This window comes from Schistocerca piceifrons, chromosome 3, assembly GCF_021461385.2.
Source record: "Schistocerca piceifrons isolate TAMUIC-IGC-003096 chromosome 3, iqSchPice1.1, whole genome shotgun sequence".
Classification (NCBI taxonomy): domain Eukaryota; kingdom Metazoa; phylum Arthropoda; class Insecta; order Orthoptera; family Acrididae; genus Schistocerca; species Schistocerca piceifrons.
In genome coordinates this window covers 148,178,745-148,205,190 of record NC_060140.1, presented here as the reverse complement: position 1 = coordinate 148,205,190, position 26,446 = coordinate 148,178,745, and the positions used below count along the sequence as shown (strand labels likewise).

Below are 26,446 nucleotides of genomic sequence, written 5' to 3'. Positions count from 1 at the left end.
ACATAAGTACATAAGACAAATGCAAAATAGATTGCTAACTTCTATTTTATAGAAGATATTAAATCATTGTAAATAAGAAATAATACTCAGATCAGAATAAATACGAGGTCTGTCTAAAAAGTATCCAACCTTTGATTTTCCCATGAAAAATACGGATGATAGCATGGCGCCACTGTACACAGTAAAGGAAGAGACCTTTATGCACATGCGTGAATTTTGTCCCCACCTTCCAACGCATCAGTCACTGCCTGTTGGTCGCTAAGTGAGGTGCTACACAATGTGTTCGCCGGATTATCGATTCTCTCAGGATGACTGAACATGTTGAGCAAAGATACTGCATCACATTATGCTAAAAACTTGGTGATTCTCAAAGATTCATAAGAGTCAACAGGTGTTTGGAGAAGATGTGATGGGTGAAACACAAACTAAGAAGTGGTTAAACCGATTCAAAAACAACCGCACATCAGCGGAGAATGATCAGCGTTCTGGCAGGCCCTAAACTGCTCTGAGTGCAGCTGTTGTTGAGAGGATGCAAAATTTGGTGACGGCAGATCATCATTTGACCATGCAGGAGATTGCCCAAGAGGCTGGAGTGAGTAAAGATTCTGCACATGCAATTTTGTGTCATGATTTGAACTTGCACCAAGCGGCTGCAAAATTCATGCCCAAGTTGTTGTTGCCAAAACAAAAAGACCTCTGTTTCTATGTTGCACAGGACCTTCTGGACACCTCCAACACTGATCCTGGGTTTCTGAACACTGTGATAACTGGACGTGAGTCATGGGTGTACAGGTATGACCCAGAAACAAAAAGACAGTCGTTGCAATGGAAGCATCCCGAGTCTCCAAGGCTGAAGAAAGTGTGGCAGATGTGAAGCACAATGAAGGCGATGCTGACTGTCTTCTTTGATGTCTGTGGAATTGTGCATCACAAATATGCACCGGAAGGACAAACAGTGACAAAGGAGTACTATCAATTTGTTCTCTGGTGATTCTGTGATGCAGTTTGGCGCAAAAGAGCAGACATTTGGATGGTGCAAAACTGTCAACTGCATCACAACAATGCCCCCGCACATTCATCCCACTTGATCCAAAACTTCTTGGCCAAATATGGAATTACAGCCGTTCACCAACCTCCCTACTCTCCAGACATGGCTCCTTGTGGCTTCTGGTTGTTTCCAAAATTGAAGACGCCACTTAAAGAATCCCGTTTTGAGAGTACAGAAGAGATAATGTGGAACATGACAACAGAGCTGAACACCATTCCAAAAGAAGACTTCCAGAGGTGTTTCTCCCAGTGGAAGGATCAGTGGGCTAAGTGTGTGCAAGCACAAGGGGCCTACTTTGAAGGGGATTAGGGTCCCAACCCCATCGGGTATTTGAAGTATTTTTTCTCACCCAAGGTCAGATACGTTTTAGATAGGCCTCGTAAATAACTAAGAAAATGCATACCGGAAAACTGTTGAGCCAAGAGCACAGCCAACATATCCAGTACGGCTGCGTGGGTTATGCAAGAAACGCACTTCTAGTGGTGCAATTCCCTCCTCTCCGAGATCAATACTCTGAATCTTCTTGTGCGTGCTCCACGAAAAAAAATTTAAATGACGTCCATAAACAGCTGACAACAATAGAGAAATGCTTATTTGATTCCACAAAATGGCTTTATGTACATGTCTGTCTACAAACACAAAATTATCACAATAGATTTAATATTACAATGACACAGTAATGAGTTCCAAAACATTGGGAGCCTAAATAAAAGCAATATGTAACCTGCCAAGATATATATATTTTCATGCTGTTGGACGTTCTGATGATCAAGGGAGCACTCGGAGAGTGGCAAGGGGTGTTTGATTGTGGTATATCGATAAATCACTATTAATTTCACTAAACATTTGATGCAAGTTTATTAAAATATTGCTGTACAGTTCAGACACTTGTTAGCTAAAAGTATACAAACATATGCATGATTGTATGAAATGTTATCTTTAGAAGCAAAATTCAACACATTATCAAAATTTCCCAACATTATGAACTGAATCACTAGGAAAACATCAATTTTTTAGTTTTCTAATAACAGTGTACAAGTATGATCTCTTCATGCTGCTCTACTCTGCGCAAGCTTCTTCATCCAAGAGCTGCATCAAACTAGTCCTCAGACTGAACATTATAACAAATGAGCATGGTTTATAAATATTTTGAAGTCAGTAAAAATAGCTTAACCTGATTTAATTTCTGCAGAACAGATGATAATAAGGAACTAAATACCAATCAACAAAAATACAAGATCCTTCTCTCAATTATTACCAAGGCCAGGCTGTTTCAGCTTGCACACTCACCCAGAGGCAGCTGGGTGGGCAATATAGCAACCAGGTTGTAGATTAGTCAGCTAGTTAGCGAGATGTTCCCTAACTCATTTAAATGATTCTTTTATCAAAATGATGTGGACTGAGTCAATTTATCAGATATGTATACACGAATAGTATTAACATTAATGAATACATTTTTTAGTCCTACTTGCACTATTACATTTGAAAACAAATTTTTTTATAGGTTGGTAGTTTTTAAATGGAAATTCATCCATGCACCAGAAAAAGATGTCTAGGATAAATAATTTTAGGGTAGATTTCAAACTTGTTTTGCTACCTTTCAGGAATTTTATATTATTGTGTAAGTAATCAAAACTACTTACTGCAGCTTATTGAACTCTTTTCTGAGCCACTGACAGCTTTTATAATGCTGTAGTGAAGGATTTTTTCCTTCTAATGCTGTAGGTATGGCCGTCACCACTCTTCTCAAATTGTAATTTATTATTTACGGCAAATGTCATCAGCAGATATGTGTATTGTGACAGTACAGTTAAAATGTGTAGCTGCTTGGAGAGCTACTAACATTGAAGCCTGTGGCTGAACAACGTGTACTATTCCTAGGTTGCTTGCTTTTGTGCACTCAATACATTCTTTCTGAGTGGTGAGTTACCCAAGAAATTATTCTGCAAGACATTACTGAGTGGAAATATGAAAAATATGTCAAGAGGTTAATTCATTTATTTCCAAGACTAACAATTATATGAAGGGTAAACGTAGCTGACTTAATTATTTGAGAATCTCAGTAATGTGCTGCTTCCAGCTGATATTTCATCAATATGAACACCTAAAAATTTGGAACAGCAACCCCATTTACTGACTCCTGTTCACATGCTATATCAATTGTTGGTATTCAGTATGGAACTGAATATAGTGTGTTTTCTCAAAATTTAGGGGGCCCATTTTCAGAGAGCCACTTAATAATTCTTTGAAAAACATCATTAACAATCTCTTCTGTGGCTTTCACTCCAATAGGATTTATTATAACACTTGCATCATTTGCAAAAAGTATAAATTGTGCTTGTAAAATGTGAAGTGGAAGGACATTCACATATGAAAGGAATAGGACTAGACCCGTAACTGAACCATTTGAGACTCCTTTTGTAATTTCTGCCCAGGCACTAAAATTTTCTACTCTTCCAACATTGTTTTAATTGTTCAGCTCAATTTTTGCATTCATCTTTTAACTAAAACCAGCTGTGTGTAAAGCCATCAATTCCATAAAACTTGAGTTTTTCTGAGAGTGTATCATCATCTACACCAGGCTGTTCCAGCTAGTCGGCTCCGTTGTGAGCCGCGGAGTGCTCCCTGCTCCAGGGAGCCGTGTCGCTCGCTGTGACCATTCAAGTGTGGCGGCATGCCGGCACCTGGCACGGCTGGCTCAGGGAGGCAATCGTTTTGATGTGCCAGCTGCGTCTTACAAGATCGACAACCTTGTACTCTTACCTGCTAAGACATGCTACACCAGGAAATACGATGTTTAGGAAATAAATAAGAAACAACTGTTTTACAAGAAATTGCATACTAAATTTATTAGGCCTCCGTAGCTTGACATTTTCTTTTCACTAGAAGATCAGAAATGTCAGGCGTCAAAGTGTTCGCAGCATTAATGCGGAGGATGGCCTTCATTGTTGCATCCTGAAGAAATGATCGTTCCTTACTTTTTACTCTTTTCATTGCTGAGAAAAGCTGCTCACAGCAATATGTAGATCCAAATATGCACATGATCTGATCGGCATTGCTGTGAAGCTTGGGAAATTTTTTTGCTGTAATGAACGATACCATCATGACAAATCCAACGTGTTGTTGTACCTCTCTTTCAACAAAGTTGAATTTTGCAAATCAATAATCTCCATAAGTTCCATTTCCAAACTAGTGAGGTCTCGGAATCGTGTTTCAAATGACGTGGTGAGCTGCTTTAACTTTGCTTTGTAATCGCCGAAAGTAGTACCTTCACGTAGTTTTAAAGAAGCAAGACGATTGAAGAACGTTAAATGTCCATTACTCATCTGCCTCTCAAATAAACGCAAATTATCCATGAACGCTTTGATCAGGTCATGCATGTCAACGATTAGCTGCCCAGTGCCCTGCAATGACAGATTTAAATTATTCAGATGTATAGTTATGTCAGCTAGGAACACCAGGTCTGATATCCCTTTTATATCTTCCAGACAACTCATTTCTTTCCCTTTCATTTCGAGAAAAAGGGATATTTCCTTACGAATGGGAAAGAAAACATCAAGAACTTTTCCCCGTCTCAGCCAACAAACTGTACTGTGGTAAGGTATATCCCCATACTCCGTTTCCATATCTTTCAGGAACCCTTTGAATTGGCGATGATTCATACCGTGACGCCGCACAAAATTCACACACTTCACGACAACTTTCATTACGCCACCTAGCTCTACTGTTGTAGCACACAGTGCCTCTTGGTAAATAAAACAATGAAGAGTCGTCTTTCCTGAATTCGTCCCTGAGTTTATTTTTCAAACGAGAAGCAAAACTTTGGTGATGCCCAATCATTTCTGGTGCACCGTCTGTTGCTACAGAATGGAGCTTATGCCATGGCAAATTCATATTGTCCACTGATTCACAAACAGCTTCAAAAATGTCACGTCCTGTCGCGGTGTAATCGAGTGGTACCACATCCAAGAGTTCTTCAGTTACTTACAGCTCCATGTCGACACCACGCACAAAGACTGAAATCTGAGCACAGTGCGATATGTCGGTGCTTTCGTCAAGCGCTAGCGAAAATGCAACAAAGCTCTCCGCCTTTTTCCTGCGCTGTGTCTCTAAATCTGCTGCCATGTCCAGGATTCGACGAGACATTGTTTGCTTCGACAGCAAACCCCTTCAAATGCCCGCACCTCCTTTGGAAACAAACATTCTGCAACTGCTACCATGCACGATTTTACGAGTGGTCCCACAGAAAACGGCTTGCCACTCGTCGCAGTGATGTGAGCGACCCTGTTCTTGCTCGAATTGCAGATTCAGTAGTTTTCTCCGCTCTCATTCACCTGAAAATTGTGAACGCATTACAGAACATGAACTATGTTACATGTTTTGACACCCTCCGTATTACGAAACCGTTTTTAAACTTACGTCTCCTGGTATGTCGTTCTTAAGCCTGGCTACCAGTTCTCTGCGTGCAACGCCTTCTACCTGATCTTAGTGCGCTGTATATTTTACCTCTTCGCAGAATTAAATACTTTATGACATACAAGACACTGCGGAGGACCATTCCGATCAATGAATAGAAAGGTATTCTCCAATAGAGGTACAGGGCTCCCGTGGCTAGTCATAGCTGTCATTGAACACAGATTATTGCGTCAGTTGCGGCTGCTTGCGGCCAGGGGGCAGTGAGTTCGCTTTCCCCCTCCATGCGGGCTCCAAGCTGCTGCAGTGAGCGCTCTGGAGCGCTCCAGCTCCCTGGAGCTCAGTTGGAACAGCCTGATCTACACAGTCAAATACCTTGGAAATATCACAAAGATCTAACTGGTGTTATTTTATTACTTAAGGCTTGTAATATTTGATGAGTGAATGAATAAGTAGCATTCTCTTGAGTAACCCTCATGGAGTCCAAAGTGTGATATGTTAAGTAAATCATTTTACTTAAATGGGAGGCTACTGTTGAGTGCATTACTTATTCAAATATTTTGAAAAAAGGTGTCTGTATGGAAACTGGATGCTGCTTATTTTAGTTTTTCTTGTCAGTTTTCTTATGAAGCAGTCCAACAACTGCTCATTTTAATTTGTCTGTAAAAATTCCATGTGCATTATGCATATCACTAAGGACATTGCTTATTAAATTAGAACAACTAACATTCCTTTGTTTCTTCAACTGAACTATTTATTATTATTTTTGTTGTTTCCTTTAGAAAGTAATCATTAAAATTACTTGGAACTTGTGAATTCACATGCAACATAGTCATTTAGTTTAATTGATATGGTATCCTGTGTGATGGCTGACTGTCCTTCCTCCCCGTTGACAACACCCCACATACTTTTAATGTTATTGTTTGGATCATTAATTTCTTTTAGGGTACACATACTTTAATGACATATTTTAATGACTTTCCATAAAATATTACAGTGTTTTTTGTAGTTCTTCACCAGCCAAGCACAGGCAGCCAGGTGTGGCTAAGCCGGTCACACAAGCACAGAACACATGCAGGTGGGGCATCACGCAGGTAGCCAATACTACCCGATCTTGCTTGTTGGAGTCCTGAGAGGTGGTCAATGGTGCCCTCACCTCATGGGAAAGCATTAGAACAGCCTCATTAAGGGAGTTATCAGCTGGCTCTTTGACAATTATTACTTAAACTAAGGATGCTAAAAAATATGAAATCAATAAATCGCTCCAAAGCGTGAGTGACCTGCCCCTCTTTCTCAAATTAACTACTCTTTCCTTCCTGAGAACATAACTAGCAATTAAATAGCTATGAACAGTTTTTTCTACTTTTAATTGTATCAGCAGTACAGAAATTTCGCCTCCTAAAGTTAACTACTGGCAAGCCATTCTATCTTTCTGTAATTTTATGCTACTATACACACAATCAGTGTGGAACAAATATCTGCTGGTTTCATTTTAGTTTTTTTTTACAAAGAAATTACATCGTGGAACATGACAGAAAAGAAAAACCACACTTTTCAAACTATGGGAGAGTGGTAATGCTACAGGCTCCAATTCTACAGGAAGCTGAAAAGTTTATGTCACTGCCACAGCAATCACCAACAAGACCTCAATTAAACCCCTGTTAGCTTCTACTATGACCATAAACACATGATCATGTCCACATCAACACACTCCAGATAAAAAAATAGGCATATGCTGCCGTATGTTCAGCACTGGTAAGATGTTTGCAATGATGCTGCCAAAGTCAACCCCATCATTCATTTTTTAAAGTAGGTGTTATCAATATTTCTCCATTTATGACATTAATGCATTGGGATATGAAGACTTTTACCAGCTTACCTGGATTCATTCCATCTTCGGGTTTGAATCCATACTTGAATGCTTTTGGTGATGCCCATTCTGATGAGACTAGTATATCATGGAATGGCTGATACCAGTAATCATAACCAAAGGGTGTTTCATCCTCCTTATTAGCCCACAGTTCTGGAAGTAAAGTAAAATTAGTTGAATTGACCATCAGCTCTTACGGATTGTTTTATTACAGATGACTGTACATGAAAGGGCACTTGTTGTGCAACCAAATGAGTTATCTGTTTAACATAAATGTGTATTGGTATATGATAACATGGAGGCATGAATTGAGAATGGTTGGCAGGACAGAAAAAAGAGGGTGGATGTAGTGGGTTAGTGTAGACTGAGGCCAGGAGGATTATGGGAGTAAAGGATATGTTGCAAGGATAACTCCTATTATGTAGTTCAGACAAGGACCCAGATGGCACAGGTTGTGAAGCAGCTATTGAATCTGAGCATGTTTTATTCACCAGAGTGCTGCCAGTGGTTAGTCAACTCTGATCTTGGCGACTGTTTGGCAGTAGCCAATATATTCTTGTGAAAAGATGGCTGGTGGTCAGGCCCACATAAACTGCTATGTAGACATTTCAGCAGAGCTGGTAAATGACATGAGTGTTTTCACTAGAACTTAGAACTACTTAAACCTAACTAACCAAAGGACATCACACACATCCATGCCCAAGGCAGGATTCGAACCTGCAACCATAGAGGTCGCGCGGTTCCTACTGAAGAGTGTAGAACCACTCGGCCACAACGGCCGGCTCCCAGTTCAATAACAGATGCAACACCGTGTACTTAAAGTTGGATCATTGGCACATAGCACATTTATTTTGCTTGAATCCCATTTGAGTGATGGCCAGTTTGCCTCCATAATATATATATATATATATATATATATATATATACACACACACACACACACACACACACACACACACACACACACACACACACACACACACAAAAAAAAAAATATGTCTGCTTGTGTTTTGTGTGTGTATGCGAGTGTATACCTGTCCTTTTTTCCCCCTAAGGTAAGTCTTTCCGCTCCCAGGATTGGAATGACTCCTTACCCTCGCCCTTAAAACCCACATCCTTTCGTCTTTCCCTCTCATTCCCTCTTTCCTGATGAGGCAACCGTTGGTTGCGAAAGCTAGAATTTTGTGTGTATGTTTGTGTTCCTATCGACCTGCCAGCACTTTCGTTCGGTAAGTCACATCATCTTTGTTTTTTATATATAAAAACAAAGATGAGGTGACTTACCGAACAAAAGCGCTGGCAGGTCGATAGACACACAAACATGTGTCTATCGACCTGCCAGCGCTTTTGTTCGGTAAGTCACCTCATCTTTGTTTTTATATATAATTTTTCCCACGTGGAATGTTTCCTTCCATTATATTGACATCTTTGTTTTTTTATATATATATTTTTTCCCACGTGGAATGTTTCCCTCTATTTGTATAAAACCTATTCATATTATTGTCATGATTTATCTGTCACTTATGAACCAATTTACCAATGCATAATGCCCAAACATAATTGTTGTGATGTTACAATCACTTATAAAACACAACCAGTATGATGTATTAGTCACTTATTCAAGTTATTGTATATTGTCATTCAAAGTAATATGTAACTGCACTCCTATATGTCATTCTGTTATTGTTAGCACTTACTGTGAAGGGAAAAGCAACAACTGTGTAGCGACAATATTCCTGAAAAATGCATTAATTAATGTTCGAATGATTGTAAAGGTGGGAAAGTGGCATTGGAAGTGTCTTGACAAATGAGAAATGGAAAGATTGGACATTGGTCACACATTTCATTCTATATATGTAGGGTGAATTATGTTAACTGCTGAGGAACTATACTCCAAGAATTTACTTGTACTATATTGTAATAATATATTTGTTATTCAATACTATATGTAAATGTCAATATAAATTACAGAAAATAGTGCCATCGCACTTGAAAATTTTGTACTAGTATGATTTTAGCGATATGTTATCAAAGAACAAGTTAAAATTGCAATTTGAGATTTAAGACAGGAAATGTTGAAGTATGAACAGCTGTAATTTTGCTGAATTGAACTACTCTATTCAAAACAATCAATTACACAATATATATGATGGTCATAAGGAGAGGAGTATGAGCCACATTTCAGGTTTTTGCAACGAAGAACTTCCGATGAGCAGAGATCTACAGTGTAGTTCAGTTCAGTGCTCTTCAGGAAACTGAACACTTTGTTCTATTATGGTCTAATACTACCTGCCAAAGATAGGAGGCGGCTAAGTACAAACTAATATGGATTTTGAGTATTGTAGTATCTGATACGCTCGTTCCACAATGCATCGCCAATATTGAGAAAGAGTTATACGCACCAGTGTCTCTAATGCACTCAGGAGAATCTGGAGGATCTAATGACAGACATAAATATACAGAAAGAAAGCCAATTCAGCTAACTTCCAATACATAATTTTTCAGATTGAAATAGATTTACCTCACATTCATGTTGTAATACATGCTGCAGACAAATCCAGTGAATTAACTTGTTCTTTCTTTGTGCTATTAATTAATATTTTGTTTAATCTAGTTGAATCTGATACAAAATAATTAATGATAATTTTACATATTTGGTTGCACATATCTTTTGCAAATTGTTTGTTCATCCAATTGGTTGTAAAATGAGTATGGTTAGGTATACCTGTCAGAAAAGGTTTTGTTCAACTTTCAGTTTAACAAACCCTTTTGGGGGTTGTTGAAATGTAACAGTCTAATTGAAACCCATTTAAACATGTAAATTTTACCCATAAACAGTAATTTCTGACACAGAGGTGTATGGAAATATGTACTTGTGGGAAAGTTACAAAGAAAAAAATTATGAAATTTTAATTACACTAACGTGTAGAAGCTCTGTAAATGAAGGGAACATTTTCCATGAAGGGAACCTCTAGTGATTAATAAAAAATGTAAATGTATTAGTGTAACTTCTTATTCGAGAAGTTATTCTCGAATAAAATAACAGACATGTACTAATATCATAGTGTACTAACTGTTCTGAAATAAACATATATTTATATATCTATTTTCAATATTTCTATGTCAATTTAATTGTTAATTAATCAAAAAATTATTCTAAACAATGCCGAGGATTGTTCAGGATTGTTAAGAAAGTATAAATAGTTACAGCCATGTTGGCCAAGGGAGTCAGTACTTTGTGTGATGTTGGACCGAAAGCATGTAGCTTGTTGAATAAGATTCATTTCATTATTGTAAGTGTGTTACAAATTATTTCAGGTTTGTAAAGAAGGTTGGATTTTTCAAATAAACAGTATTCTGAAACATAATACTTGATTAATATTCATTTGACTTATTGTCAACTTTTACAGTAGTTGTTTAAGAATCTGGGACCATGGCTGCGGCAGATATGGTCAAGTACAAACCCCGATTTTAGTTTTAACTTCAAAACAAGAAATGTTATAAGCTGTCAAAATGCAAGTCCTGTTAATGATTAGTAGATTTTATATGGTCAAAGGTTTGAGCCATCAGCAAAGTGGAGATCAATATCCAGGAAGGTGGCACACTGGGTTGCAGAGGGCCACATGAAGTGAATGGGAGAAAAGGTGGTGAGGCTGTAGAGAAATGTCTTGCTCATGGGTCCACATCACGAAGATGATATCCATATACCTGAACCTGACACGGGATTTGTGGTTTTGGGAGGCCAGGAATGTTTCCTCTAGATGGCTCATAAAAAGGTTTGTATAGGAGAGTGGCATGCATGTACCCATGCCATGGATTTGTTTGTTTATTTTCCCTTCAAAAGAGAAGTAATTGTGTGTGAGGATGTAATTGGTTACATGTCTAAGGGATAAGGCAGTGTGTTTGGAGTCAGAAGCCAGTTGTGAGAGGTCATCTTTGACAGCAGCAAGGCCAAGGACATGAGAGTGGTGAGGTACTGGGAGCTGGCATCCACAGTAATGAGTAGTGATCCAGGATGTAGAGGGGTTGGGATGATGGAGAGGAGGATGTAATTGGTTAGATGTCTAAGGAATAAGGTAGTGTGTTTGGCAGAAGCCAGTTGGGAGAGGTCATGTTTGACAGCAGAAAGGCCAAGGACATGAGGGTGGTGAGGTACTGGGAGCTGGCATCCACAGTAATGAGTAGTGATCCAGGATGTACAGGGGTTGGGATGATGGAGGGTCAGTGAAGTTGGTTAATATGCCTGACATGCTCTTCTTCATCAACAAGAGCAGATTTTATTCAGTACAAGATCAATAACTAGCTATAATGGGGCATCCAGGATTGTTGAGTATGTGGATTTTGAGGTGCATGTAGAAGGTGGGTTTGCTGTGTGTCGTCAGGCTGAGGAGGGGGTTGGACTTGGGAGAGTGGTTTTGGATGGGCCTAAGGATTTCAGTCAGAATTGGAGGTTATGTTGGACTTCTGAGATGTGATCACCATGGCAAAGCTTCTAGATGGAGGAACTGGACAGTTGGTGAAACACGTCTGTCAGGTAGTCACCATGTTTCATCACAGCTGTGGTGGAGACTGTCCGCAGGGAGGATTATTAAATCAAATCTGGATCTGTCTGGGGGTTGTGAATGGCTGTTCTTTCCTCTGTTGAGAGTTTTGTGTTCTTAGGAAGGGACCAGGGGAAGGATGGTGACACCACGTTTAAGATAAGTAATTCCTGGAAGGTAACCAGAGTGTGGTAAAGTGGGACAGAGGAGGGGATCACAGTTGGTTGATGGTATGAGCTAGGAGAGGCTATGTTTAATACTGGGATTAGGTTGGCTATGATTGGAGGAATTGGTAGCAAAGAAGTGTTTCCACTGTAGGGATAAAGAGGCGAAGGATAGGTCATAAGTGCCACTTTTCTATTTTAAAAATTCTTTATCCATTATTGATAAATACCCGAAAAACCTAGTTTCTGGGTACCGAAAATGAGCTGTGGATTCCAGGATGGCTGTGCACAGCAAATGCTTGAAATTTTTACAACGTACCCAATTTTGAACAACCTTGAAAATTTTCTTCATATCCTTATCCATTTCTGATACACAGAGGTTCAAAGTTACCCTAGCGGTACATATAAAATGTGCACATGAAACCTGGTGTGAGGCAAAAACGTAGTTTATAATGTGATTTATCATGAAGAAGTATGCTGTAAAGCATCTCTGTTATCATCAGAAGGTTTCCAAAACCAATGTTGTTGCACTGAAACACATGCAAAATTTTTTTGCAGGTTAAATCCAGTCTGAGGTATAAAATTAGTTTTGCATTATTTCAGTTTCATGTAAGTAAGCTATCAAAATTTTACTAGCTCATAAAGTTCTTTTGACATGAGTGAGATGCCCTGCTGTACAAGGGAGAAAAAAGGAACCAGTGGAAAAATGCTCCTATTGGACCACAAAAAAGGCTAATATTCTCTACTGGTCTTTTCCTTTCCTGTTCCACTTGCAGACAGAGATCTTATCTTCATGGCCATATGTGAAATGTATACTGGCAGCAGTAGGATCATTCTACAGTCAGGTTCAAATGCTGTTCTCTAATTTTCTCAATAGTGTTCCTTGAAAAGAACATCACCTTCCCTCCAGGAATTCCCATTTCATTTTCCAAAGCAACTCCATAACACTTGCATGTTGTCTGAACCTACCGGTAATAAATCTGGCGAGCCACCTCTGAATTGCTTTGACGCCTTCCATTAATCCAACCTGGTGTGGACCCCAAACACTTGGGAGTACAATCCTGTATCCATTCTTCTTTACAGATGAACCACACCCCTGTACAAAAAAGTCAGCCATTCACCTTCCCTACCACAATCCTCACATCCTTGTTCCATTTTATATCACTTTGCAATGTTATGCCCAGATATTTAAATTGTGTGTGCCAAGAAGAACATTACTGAAGCTGTCTCCGAAAATTACAGGTTTGTTTTTCAGACTCGTCTGCATTAACTTACATTTTCGACATTTGGTGCTGCTGCTATTCATCACAACAACTAGAAATTTTGTCTAAGTTATCTTTCATCCTACAGTCACTCAATGATGACATCTTCCCATACACCATAGCATCATTACCAAACAACTGCAGATTGCTGCCCACCTTATCCACCAAATCAGAAATTAATAGCAGTCCTACTACACTTCGCTGGGCCGCTCTTGATGATGCCCTTGTCTCTGATGAACACTCGCTGTTGAGGACAACATACTGGTTTTTATTACTTAAGAATTCTTCGAGCCACTCATATCTGCGAACCTATTTCATATGCTCATACCTCCATAAATAGTCTGCAGTGCCCTTCATTCATAGTTCATAGTATTTCATATGAGAAAAAAGGAAGCTGAGTCTCACATGAGTGTCCTTTCTAAAACCACACTGATTTGTGGACATAAGGTTTTTGGTCTCTAGGATACTGAATACATTCAGGCTCAGAATATGTTGTAGAGTTCTGCAGCATACTGATATTAAGGATGCTGGTCTGTAATTTTGCATCTATTATTTTATCCTTTATATATAAAGGAGTCACCTGCACTATTTTCCAGTTGCTCGGGATTTTGAGCTGGGTGAGAAATTCACAATAAATGCAACTTAAGTAAGAGGCCAATGCTGTAGATTACACTTTGTAAAATTGAACTGTGAGTCCACCAAGACCTTGTGACTTATTTATTTTCAACTCTTTCAGTTGTTTCTGTATGCCAGTGACGCTTATTAATATGTCATCCATTCAGGATTCTGTGTGATGTGATTGAGTGGAAGCCTGAGACTCACTCAGCAATTTTACTTAGGACCAGAATTTTCTTGGGTTCTAGGCCAGATCTTTTGCTACAGTTCACACATTCTCTTTAGAACAGAAAGCAACAGCCTTTGCTTTCATAGCATTTTCCAAATTTCGTTGCTAAACCACAGTGGGTCTTAGTCAATCCTTAATCCACTTACTAGGCACATATTTGTTAAGAAAATGATTTACAATCTTTTTATACTTTGCATATAATTCCTCTATGTCCACTATACTGGAATTAAATGATTTCAATTCATTGTTAAAGTAAGATGCTAACAATTGCTTATTTGCTCTTTCTAGCAGAAAGACTCTGCTTATCATTCTTGACTGATTTATTAACTTTCATAACCATAGTCGCTAGATGATATGATCACTAATCTCTATCTCTATACTGATGCCATCAATAAGGTCCTATCTGCTTGTAGCTATGAGGTCAAAGATATTCCTATTGCCTGTAGGCTGCTGAACTACCTGCTCACGTCAGTTTTCAGAAAAGTGTGTTCAAAAGTACTTTGCCAAACTGCCTGTCTGCAAACCCCCCCCCCCCCCCCCCCTGCAATGAATCCATAGATTCCCCAGCTTATACTCATTAGGTTAAAGCTTTCTCCAACTAGAACTGCACAATCTAGGTCGTTACACACTATTGACCATAGACTTTTTCAGAATGCCTCAATTTATGTAATTACATTATATTGTCAACAATTAACTTCTGTTTTAACTACACCTGTTATAAACGGCCAGGTAAATTCACTGTTACACTCAATAGATACAATATTTTTGTCAACTGCAGTGAACACTCCCCCTCTTGTGGTTGTTAATTTGTCCTTCCAATGAATGTTCCATGACTTGCTAAATATCCCAGAACTTTCTACTTCAGGTTATAGCCAGCTCTCTGTTCCCCAGAATAATTTGAGCATGAGAACTTTCCTGGAGGACAGTAAATTCAACAACCTGGTTATAAACTCTCTGATAATTTACTGATAAAATCCTGATATGTCTATGCGATTTGATGTCTACCTTCCTCAGCAAGTTAAAAAATTTTGGCATGTGAACATATTCACACTTTTTTATGCTGGGAGAGAAGGAGACAGTGGCAGTGGGAGTGGGAAAGAGATGGAAAAATAATAAATACTGGAAAACTGGTTGTGGATAGAAAGATTGAAGGAGGCAGTGGCAGTGTAAGAGAAAGAGAGGGACCCAGTGGCAGTGGAATGTAATTGACAGTGACAGAACAGTGCTAGGAAAAGACTGAAGGAGACAATGCCCCACTGGGAAAGGAATAAAGAGAAGGAGAATGTGGAAGTGCGTAAGAGCCAGTGGTAATGAGACACAGAGTCTACTACAACAACAACAACAACAACAACAACAACAACAACGAAGAGAGATATAGTGACAATGAGAAGAGGCAGCAGCAATGGGAAAGAATAAGATAGTAGCAGTAAGAGAGAGCAAGATGGAGACAGTAATGGTGAGATGAGACACCAGTATAAGGGCAGAATGAAGCAAACTGTGGCTGTGAAACAGGAGACAGTGACTGTTAGAGATACACAAGGAGATAATGACAATGCAGTATGCTGAATGAGTGGGTGTGAATGGGCAAGTGGGATCACGTTTTTGGAACCCATTCCATGAGTTGCTTAGTAGGTTGCTTGTATTTACAGAAGAATGATTCTATGCAGTCTAGAATTACTCTTAACTAACTTGGCAAGCAATGTTGCAAATGAAACTGGACTGCAATTATTTAAGTCAGTTACTGCTCCCTTTCTAAACTCTTGGCATAGCTAAGGTTTTTAAAAGGTCATGAGTAGTACCCTGGCCAACTGAACTGTTTATTAAATGTGTTAAGGGTTTTACTAACTCATTCCTGCATTCCTTAAGCAATTTAGATGATATGTTACATGTGCACTGATTCAACAATGAATAGCAGCCTGCAGGAGAATGGGACATTGTGTTCCCTGAATGCTTCCTTGGCAGCTTGGTCAACTTGCTCAAAGCTCCAATGCCTATGTGCCCTGGGTACCCAATAGTTTAATACAAGCTTTCCCTGTTCTTGACGAATGATGAGTGTGTATTCTATTGTGTCCTCTATTGTCTCCATTGGCCAGCCTAATTGCATCATGGTGCACCACTTTATGAAAAGAAGGATCAATTGCAGACCTACACAGCATGCACCCATAATGAAGCCAAGCTCATACATTCACACTATTTTCATGAACTACAGCTATGACTGATTAATTTTGAAGTGTAATGCCTTTTCTTACATATCTATCAATGAAACATGAGGGCACAATCAAGAGTAATGCCTCTGAATTTATGTGAAAACTGTGAGCTTTTTAAACAAAACAAATGTTATTAAGATTCTACATCTTTATTCTTAATGTCTTCATAGGCAAACACATTTCTCCCTATGAGAGACCAGTTTATCAATTCTGTCACTGAAGAATGTTTGACTTTGTTGAAGGAGTCAGAACCTCATTTCTGCTTGCACCACTTCATCATCACTAAGTGAAGTCCTCCAAGGTGTTCTTTAATCTTTGGAAACAGATGAAAATCTGATGAGGCCAAGTCGGGACAGCATGGATGATCAATGACACTGAACCCAATGTATCAGATTGTTGCAGAGGTCACAGCACTCCTGTGTGGTCTGGCACTGTCATGTTGTAGAAGGGGGTACTCTGTGTGGATGAACTCCTCAAATTTGAAACAATATTACAGCATGCTGTTTCTGATGCACTGACATTGTTATGTTACACACTACAATTCACAGCCCTTTAATGGCAGAGGGCTGCAAACACATAGACATCACGAATTAAGTTGTAGAATGTTAATAATGTTTCTTTTACTTAAAAAGTTTTAAAATTTGGAGGCATTACTTTTCAGCACACCTTTATGTTATCACTTAACTCAGGTGTGATGTTTTAGACACATAAGGGAGTATCAACATATTTACAATGCTCTGACACTGATGCCAGGTGGAGAACAAGTGACATGTTGTTACTCTGCATCTCCAGATGCAAACCTAGGATGGAGCAATGATTTGTAGGAAAGGGAGGAGATATATACTGTATGCCTGTCCTGAGGTGGGATGTTCATCAGCACATCTGGTAATGGAAACATGATTGATAACTGTTTATGCCTTTTGGAGACAGAGATCCAGCCATACAACAAATAATCATTTTGTCATGAATTAGTCTGTCAGAAAATGAAGACGGATCTTCAAGTTTTGCGGATTGGAGCAAGTGTGTAATAATTCCCCTGTTTAAGAAAGGTAGCAGGTGGAAAGCCACCAACTATAGAGGAATAACCCTATTGTCTCATGGACTGAAAATACTTGAGAAGATCACAGAAAAGAGACTGAGAACTATCATAGAACCACAGCTGGAGGAGAACAATATGGCTTCAGAAGTAACAGATCAACAATAGATCTAATTTTTAGCACCTGCATGTTGATGGGAAAGTATTGGGAAAAAGGCAAGAAGCTGGTCATTGTATTCTTGGATATAGAAATAGCCTATGATAGTGTAATAAGACCTGGGAATGCCTGAGGAAAAAGAATGTGCCTGAAGGACTAATAAGAAAAAAATCAGATGTTGTACAAAGACTGTACTAGCTGTGTACAAACTGGGGAAGGGCGATCATCATGGTTTGAGACCAAGAGTGGAGTTCAGCAAGGAAGTGCACTGTCCCCACTTCATCGGATTGTTATTTCTCATCAACCGTACAGATCGGATCTTGCACCTTCCAACCTCCATCTGTTAGACCCAACGAAGGATGCACTCCGGGGGAAGCAGTATGTGGATGATTGGGAGGATATTGGTGCAGCAAGACGTTGGCTGAATTCTACCAACAATTAAGATCACTTTTATGGGATGACTTGATTCCAAACAGATCAACAATAGATCTAATTTTTAGCACCTGCATGTTGATGAGAAAGTATTGGGAAAAAGGCAAGGAGCTGGTCATTGTATTCTTGGATATAGAAATAGCCTATGATAGTGTAATAAGACCTGGGAATGCCTGAGGAAAAAGAATGTGCCTGAAGGACTAATAAGAAAAAAATCAGATGTTGTACAAAGACTGTACTAGCTGTGTACAAACTGGGGAAGGGCGATCATCATGGTTTGAGACCAAGAGTGGAGTTCAGCAAGGAAGTGCACTGTCCCCACTTCATCGGATTGTTATTTCTCATCAACCGTACAGATCGGATCTTGCACCTTCCAACCTCCATCTGTTAGACCCAATGAAGGATGCACTCCGGGGGAAGCAGTATGTGGATGATTGGGAGGATATTGGTGCAGCAAGACGTTGGCTTCGACGTCTACCAGCAGAACGGTACCATGCGGGCACACAGGCACTCCCAGTAAGGTGGTTTAAGGCACTGTTATACATACTATAATCATCACTGTTATACATACTATAATGAAGAACATCAAGGAGAGGTCAGGTGAACTGAATGCATTCACCTTTGCTGACGGCATCATGATATGGGGTGAAACAGTACAGATCAGACTTGATGAATGGAAATCTCAGTTCCAGGAATATAACCTTATCAGCAAGATCAAGACAATGGTGATGGCAGTCAACATAGGTGGACAACCAGCAAGTGTAAAACTAGGAAACTACCAACTAGAGTGTGTGGAAAGTTTTCTTACCTTGGAAGTGTAATCTCCAGTTATAATCTGGTCAGAAATGAAATCACCAACGGAGTGCAAAAAGGATCTGAATTCTACCAACAATTAAGATCACTTTTATGGGATGACTTGATTCCAAAACTGGTCAGACTGATGATGTTTAATAGCTATTTCATACCAGTATTGACTTAAGGTATTGAAACATGATGTTGTTGTTGTTGTTGTTGTTGTTGTCGTCGTCTTCAGTCCTGAGACTGGTTTGATGCAGCTCTCCATGCTAATCTATCCTGTGCAAGCTCTTTCATCTCCCAGTACCTACTGCAACGTACATCCTTCTGAATCTGCTTAGTGTATTCATCTCTCGGTCTCCCTCTACGATTTTTACCCTCCACGCTGCCCTCCAATGCTAAATTGTGATCCCTTGATGCCTCAGGACATGTCCTACCAACCGATCCCTTCTAGTCAAGTTGTGCCATAAACTTTTCTCCCCAATCCTATTCAATACCTCCTCATTAGTTACATGATCTACCCACCTCATCTTCAACATTCTTCTGTAGCACCACATTTCGAAAGCTTCTATTCTCTTCTTGTCCAAACTATTTATTGTCCATGTTTCACCTCCATACATGGCTACACTCCATACAAATACTTTCAGAAACGACTTCCTGACACTTAAATCTATACTCGATGTTAACAAATTTATCTTCTTCAGAAACGCTTTCCTTGCCATTGCCAGTCTACATTTTATATCCTCTCTACTTCGACCATCATCAGTTATTTTGCTCCCCAAATAGCAAAATTGCTTTACTACTTCAAGTGTCTCATTTCCTAATCTAATTCCCTCAGCATCACCCGACTTAATTCGACTACATTCCATTATCCTTGTTTTGCTTCGTAAAACATGTAATTGAAACATGTAGCCTCACAAAAAAAGAATCATCAAGGCTGCAATCATAAGAGATGAAATTTCTTAGATCCACCATCCAGAAGATGAAGATGGGCAAGTTAAGGAATGAGGAGGTGAGGAAAGAAGCTGGAATAAAGACATCCCTATTAGATTGAATTGGCACATCTAGACTTCGATGGTACAGGCATGTGATGAGAATGGAGCCAACTAGAACAGCCAAAATAAATTTGGAAAGACAGGTGGATGGGAAAAGACCAAGGAAGACCTCGAACCTGATGGATGGTCTTGATTAAGGCTGATCTAGTGACCAGAGGATGGACAGTGGATGATGTTCTCTGGGAACAGGTGTATTTGGACAGGACGAAGTGGAAGAGGCTCATTATCAGTACCTGGGAAACTGGAACTGTTAAATGATGATGAAGTTTCTATTTATTCTTCCTGAATTTTATTTCTTATACCCAATTTTTCTTTGTTTTGCTTTACTGCTCGTCCTTTGACTGTCTTAAATGCAGTCTGGGTTTCTGCAGAATTCATAGACAGCCTTTCACTCACTATTTTATCTGTGATAATTTCAGAATTTTGAAGAGCGTAATCCAGTCAACTTTTTCAAAAGCTTTTTCTAAACCTGCAAATGCTATAAATATTTTAGCAACACAGCCAAATGACATATGTTTGAAGGTTTATGGAAGTAGTAGTTTCATAATGCAAACCTGTAACACCTATTAAACTTTATGCAAAAGAATCCATATCCAAATTTGTCCGTACAGTTCTTTTTATTGCATCAGCAATCCTGGAGTTGGAACAAAAATAGCAGATGATGTTGGTTAGTAGCACTTGTCTTCTGAATTTGAATGTACAGTCATAACAAAATGACACTTAAAAGCTTTTAGAACATAAAATAAATTTTCAGTATTATTAACTATTGCCTTAAATGAAGTGCTGTCTAGAAAAAATATAGAAATACTTCATACAGACATTCTTGTAAGGGAAAAATCTGACATTTTCGTATCAGTGTAGATTTGCACCATTGTCTTAAGATAATGGTTCATTGCTGCACATGTGTGTACAGTCTGATAATCCTGTTCCATCACAAAGTGTTGTAATTGTGCATTATGAGGAATGCAAAGTCTTATATTTGTGATACTCACTTTTAATCTCAAAAGCTTCTGCATCAAGAAGAAGAAAATTTCCTTTTCCTTCATCATTGCTGTCACCCAATGTAGATATCATTATTTCTCCAGTTGGAAGGCAATGCGTTGTGTGAAATGCAATAACATCAAGTTGACTTATTATATCTTGAGGATCTACAACCTTAAAAATTCATAAATGGCATCAGTTCACTACAGTATAGGAAAACAACAAAACATAAATAACTTTTAATACATGTCTAATAGAAAATTCACTTTGAAGAAATGGAAAATGAAAGTAGGACAAACTAGACTGTTGCTCTAGGACAATAGATTCATGGTTTCCTCTCCTTTTTTACTCCACCTCCATCAACTTCATGTTAACTGTGAAAAATCAATTTGTTTATTTTGGTCCAGTTTTCCTTCCAGCCATGAAATCCCACCAATATATCCTCAGTCTTCAGGTTAATGCCTGCTTTCTTTGCTGTGACAGTGTCCCTATCCACCAACCTAACTATAGCCTGAACTTTTTTTAATCAGCTCAAAAATTTGGTCCTTGTTATTCCTTGTTAAGTTTCTGATGCATATAATCCTCTCATAAGAATTTCTTTATACAAGTAGTGCCTCAGCATGGCTACAATGCTATCAGATATGAAATCCAGCCAGAAGCTTCATCATACAAACTGTTATGGTCTTCCAGTGTCAGATGAGAGGATCTTAAATTGGGTGTGACCTAGCACCGATTGCTTTCTGTTCTATCCATTTCTGCTGAATCACCCCATCAAATGATTTTAATTTCTTGGTCTTGTCAGGCATTTCACAGTCAGTGCTCATCCCCTCATCCCATGATAAATGAGAACACTCAGGGATTTGGAACAAGTAAAATGACACACCACTGGAGGCTACTTCTGTAAAGTATATTAACAACCAATAACAATTGGGGCTAATCCACTCAAATTAATAATTATGTAAATTAAAATAATTCCATTTTCTTCATGCAACTGACTTTATTAATTGCTGAATTCTTTATGTTACTTAAGACAGCAGTGCCATAGGGAAAGGTCAAACAGTTAACATATATCTGTGACACAGTTTGAGTGTGTCTGATCTATCAAGTTTTTGGACCCATCATCCTTCCCAAAATTTCACAAAATATTAATCAACAGTATGCTACTGAGGAATATGATTTCTTGAAATGGACAAAAATGAATTCAAATGAGAAAGAACTGCTGGCCTGGACTTACCTTGAGGAGGTGAAACTTGTAGTACTGCTGATACACATACATCAAAGGAAAAATGACACACTACTGTAGCTTTCAGAACTAATATTTCTTTCCCCACAGATTAGAACTTGCATTCCAGGATGACAGTGGCATACCTGTACTGAGGATGCAGGTAGGCACAAGAATTTGTCTATATTTTGCGTCCTGGAGAAATGCTGGCCCGCAAATATCTCATAATGTATTGGTTTTCTTGACTTATTGCTACGGCATTTTTCCAAAATTTACTGGAATTTTTTTTATGTTTGTAGTGTGAATGTAAACAGTTACAATAATATTAATTAATAAAATGTTACTGAGTTGATAGCCATTTTAAATAGTGAAATATGCAACATTCTGCTGTATTGTTGATTACATCACTCTCAGAATTAGCCTTTTCCTTCAAGTAAGAGTAATGTGAACTCTACTAACAAACTTCTAGAGAATGCAGGCATTTTCAAGTGGTTCTGAAGTGCCTTATCACATGTCACAGACTACCACTGAACCACCAACATGCAAATATTTGACTGTCAGCAGTTATAGCTACTTACATGAACAACAAGTTGAACATTTGATGCTTATGTACACTGTCTCTAGTGTTGACGATGACAAATATTTTATACATCAGTTGTTCTGTTGAAGTCTGACATGTGCTGCAGTTCTTCAAACCACTTCTAAGTGACTGTATGCCAAAATCAACAGTGGGAAAAATAGAATATCATTCTACAGGAATCACCTACTAAAAATGTCAATTCATAAGTACAGTGTGACTGTGATTCCAAGCAAAGTGAAAAACTTCCACAGATTCTTAAGAAAAGTTTGATAGGAGGAGCTAATGTTTCCCATTGACTTCTAAATTTAATGTTGGAATGTTAGAAATGTAAGGTCTGAATTGTGAGTTTTGATATTAAAAATGAACAAGTACCTCCTGAAACAGTATTATCTGCAAGAATTCAAAATTCGAAATTCCACTGAACAGTCTCAACAATGTCAGTGGTATTCTTTTGAGCACACTTCTCTATTCATGCCCCAGTAAACAAACACAAAGGACAAGCCAAGAAAGTGTGTTCAACTACAAAGTAGGGAGATCAATGTATCTGGTAGCACATGTACATAAAAATGACACAAGTAACCATGTGGCAAGGAAACACACACATTGATAGTCAAAGGATATTTAACCACTTTGTGTAACTGACAATTTAGGAACATTGTTCTAAAACCACTTTGTGTAGCTGACAATTTAGGGATATTGTTGTATGTCACATAAAGAAGGTATAGAATACCAAAAGTGGATCATGTATCTTATTTTTTTTCCTCTTTATTGATGTGACTGTTGATTCACAACTGAGGTTGTAGCTCTGTTTGATATTTTACATAACTCTGAATTTGTTTTCAAGGGTTAAAGATGCAAAATTTTCTTCAAAGAATCTGTATCCCATTAGCAGCTAGAGGGAGGGCAGCTAATTACAATACTCACAGATGCAGTAGCAAACTCACGACCAAAGATGCTATAGTAATCATTGTGTGAAGTTTCTGATTTCTTGGTAATAAGTAAAAATCGCTATCAAAAGATACATTGCTTGTATCTTCCTGGCTTAATTTTCTGATCACCGTAATGGAATTCTGCTGTTTGAGCCAATGTACACACTTATTATTACATTCTTATTTCATTTGCTTTCCCCTACAATATCATTAAAAAACCCTCCTATCAGTACATCACCTACAAATTTTAATGTTCTTACAACTTTTAGCTTTCACATCAACTCATATTTGTCAAGGCACATCAATATGTAAATGCAAATATAAAACCGCAACAAATGAAGCAGGCAGAAAGGAAATACAGATGTCTAAAAAATGAGTTACAACATGCAAACTGACTATGCAGGAATGGCTAGGAGATAAATATAATGCCATAGAAACATGCATTCCTACAGGAAAGCAAGGTGTAAACTATAGGAAAATTAGAGACCTTTGGAGGAAAGAGGGGCATCAGTAAGGGGCATAAATAGAATTCATAAGACCAAACTGCATTTATAAGAGTCAAAGAACATGAAATGGAAGCAGTAGTTGAGAAGGGAGAAAGACAGGATTATAGCTTATCCCCAGCATTACTGAATTTGAAAATTCAACAAGCAGTAGACCAAGGAAAATATAGTACAGTTCAGTGAGAAGAAATAAAAACTTTGAGAGAGTTACAACTTCAGAAACAGCAAAGGACTTGGAAGATCAGCAGAAGGGAATAAATATTGTATTGAAGAGGGGTTATGATGAATCTTGGCAAAAGTAAAGCAATAGTGGTTGTGTGCAGTTGAATGAAGTCAGGTGATGCTGGGGGAATTAGATTAGGAAATGAGACAGGAAATGGGACAGGATATGTGGGATGAGGGAGGAGGGATGAGAGGGGAGGGATGAGAGAGGAGGGATGAGGGAGGGCAAGAGGAGAGAAGTAGACATAGGTAAAGGACTATGTAAGTGTGTTGACAGGTTAGAAGGCCAGTCACAGGCATCTCTGCCTCCTTAGATGCAGCACCAGTTGTGAAAGAAGCCATTGGATCTACAAACTTAGCTGCAACCCCTTTGCTCCATTCTAGATGGGCTTGACAACTACCAAGCTGTCTGTCTGCATAGATGGCTGCTGTGAAACAGAGGCCAAGAGACAGATGGACCACCCAGTTTCTGGTCATGCCACCCAACAAGATAGATTCACTTTAATGACTGTTTCACAGCCTGTAGCATCCAGATTCTTCCCACCAACTTTTCTGAACCGTGTAGTGGGGAACTCTTCCTACAACATATTCTTCATTCCTGTATCCCTCTTGCCTCAGCCTTTGCTAGTCCCCATGCTCCACCTGCCTACTACTTCCCTGCTCCCAATCCAGTGCTACACGTCTTCCATCCTGTAAATGCACCTAAATAGTCCTTTCCCCTTTTCCACTTCTCTCCTCTCCCTTTCTCACACTCTTAGCATACTGCTAGTGGATTAGCTTCCACAAGAAACAATTGTCAACACCAAGGTTTACTATGACACTTACACAGCTTAGATGCAGAATTCAACAGGGAAAGTCATTGAAAGGAGTGCTCCTCCAGTATGACAATGAGTGGCTCCACACCAGCAATGCTATGATTACAAAGCTGACACCACTGGGGTCATTTGCTGTGAAATATATTCACCACACTTTACTACATCTAATTATGCTTTATTTGATAACATAAAGGAGGCACTGTGAGGTAGGAAGTTCAGCAACAATGAATAATTGTCAGTAGCTGTCCATTAGTGGGTTTGTAATACCTTCAGACAGTGATTCCATGACGCAGCAATGGAGTTCCCAGGAAGTGGCAGACATAGACTGATGTCAGCGGGGAGTACATTGAGAGATCCAATGAGCATTGACTCATGTTAATTAATTAATAAGGTACAAAAACTGCTACTGTAAATCATTCCTGAATACCTCTCATACATTCCCAACTAAAACAGTCTATTGAGGCACGTTAACTGGCATAAGTCAATCAGTTAATGTGCTTTGATACACACTGTTAGTTGGAATATACGTAGGATGCCCGCCCAAGCGTAACTAGATTTGCACAAGTGCAAGTCTATATTTTATCAAGCAAAAATGCTTAATGATGAAACATGAGTTATTACATTCAATATGATTGCATTTTTAAAAAATTACATAAATAAATAAAGCTGAAAGAAAATTGATCAATTTTATCTATCATAAACAGCAGAATTTTCTGTATACTCAACAAGCATGGAAGAAAGAGGAATCAGTACAGCGAAGATAACAACAATGAAACTCAGTTTTATGTAAGATTACAAACCTTGTGTATACGAGGTGCTCTCTCATTGGTTCCAACATCGATAACATAGACTCTTGAACTGCCAAGTGATGGCAAAATCAGCTTGTCTCTACATTTTGTTGAATCTTCATGGCAGCTACTACAAACATTCCATCCTGAGTGATGGAGTTCATCACCTAGGTAAGGCATTGGCAGACGATGTATTACCTGTAAAGAGTACCAGTTTTCAAACTGTATCTTTGACACAACATAGAACAATCATTTTATTGCCATAGCAGATCTTAATAAATCAATTTGGAAGAGCCTCATACTTCATATGAGAACTGATGAAGAATAGCTATGAATACATAGATATTTTTAAATTCATAATCTTTGAGTTACAAGCACAGAACAAAAGGAAATTAATTTCTGCCACCTTAAAAATTGTCCAACAGACAACATTTCCTCGCCTATTACTAGTAAAGGAAAACAAGATCTGCTTGCATTAAAATTGATATTTAAATGAATAGAACTGAAATATGCAGCAACATGGTAAACATGAGTTTCATAACCATCTCAGTTTTTTCTCATTTTAAGTAGTTTATCTGAAAG

The 26,446-nt window shown here is 38.6% G+C and overlaps 1 protein-coding gene across 1 annotated transcript in view; it reads right to left on the bottom strand.

Annotated features, from left to right (window-relative positions):
• Positions 1–26,446, bottom strand: part of LOC124787976 (methanethiol oxidase-like) — a 147,981-nt gene that overhangs the window by 29,973 nt on the left and 91,562 nt on the right. The window contains exons 3-6 of the mRNA XM_047254992.1: positions 25,877–26,062; positions 20,817–20,979; positions 7,341–7,484; positions 1,452–1,617 (exon numbers count right to left, since the gene is read on the bottom strand). Coding sequence (XP_047110948.1) covers positions 1,452–1,617; positions 7,341–7,484; positions 20,817–20,979; positions 25,877–26,062 — 659 coding nt within the window. The remainder of the gene's footprint in view (positions 1–1,451; positions 1,618–7,340; positions 7,485–20,816; positions 20,980–25,876; positions 26,063–26,446) is intronic.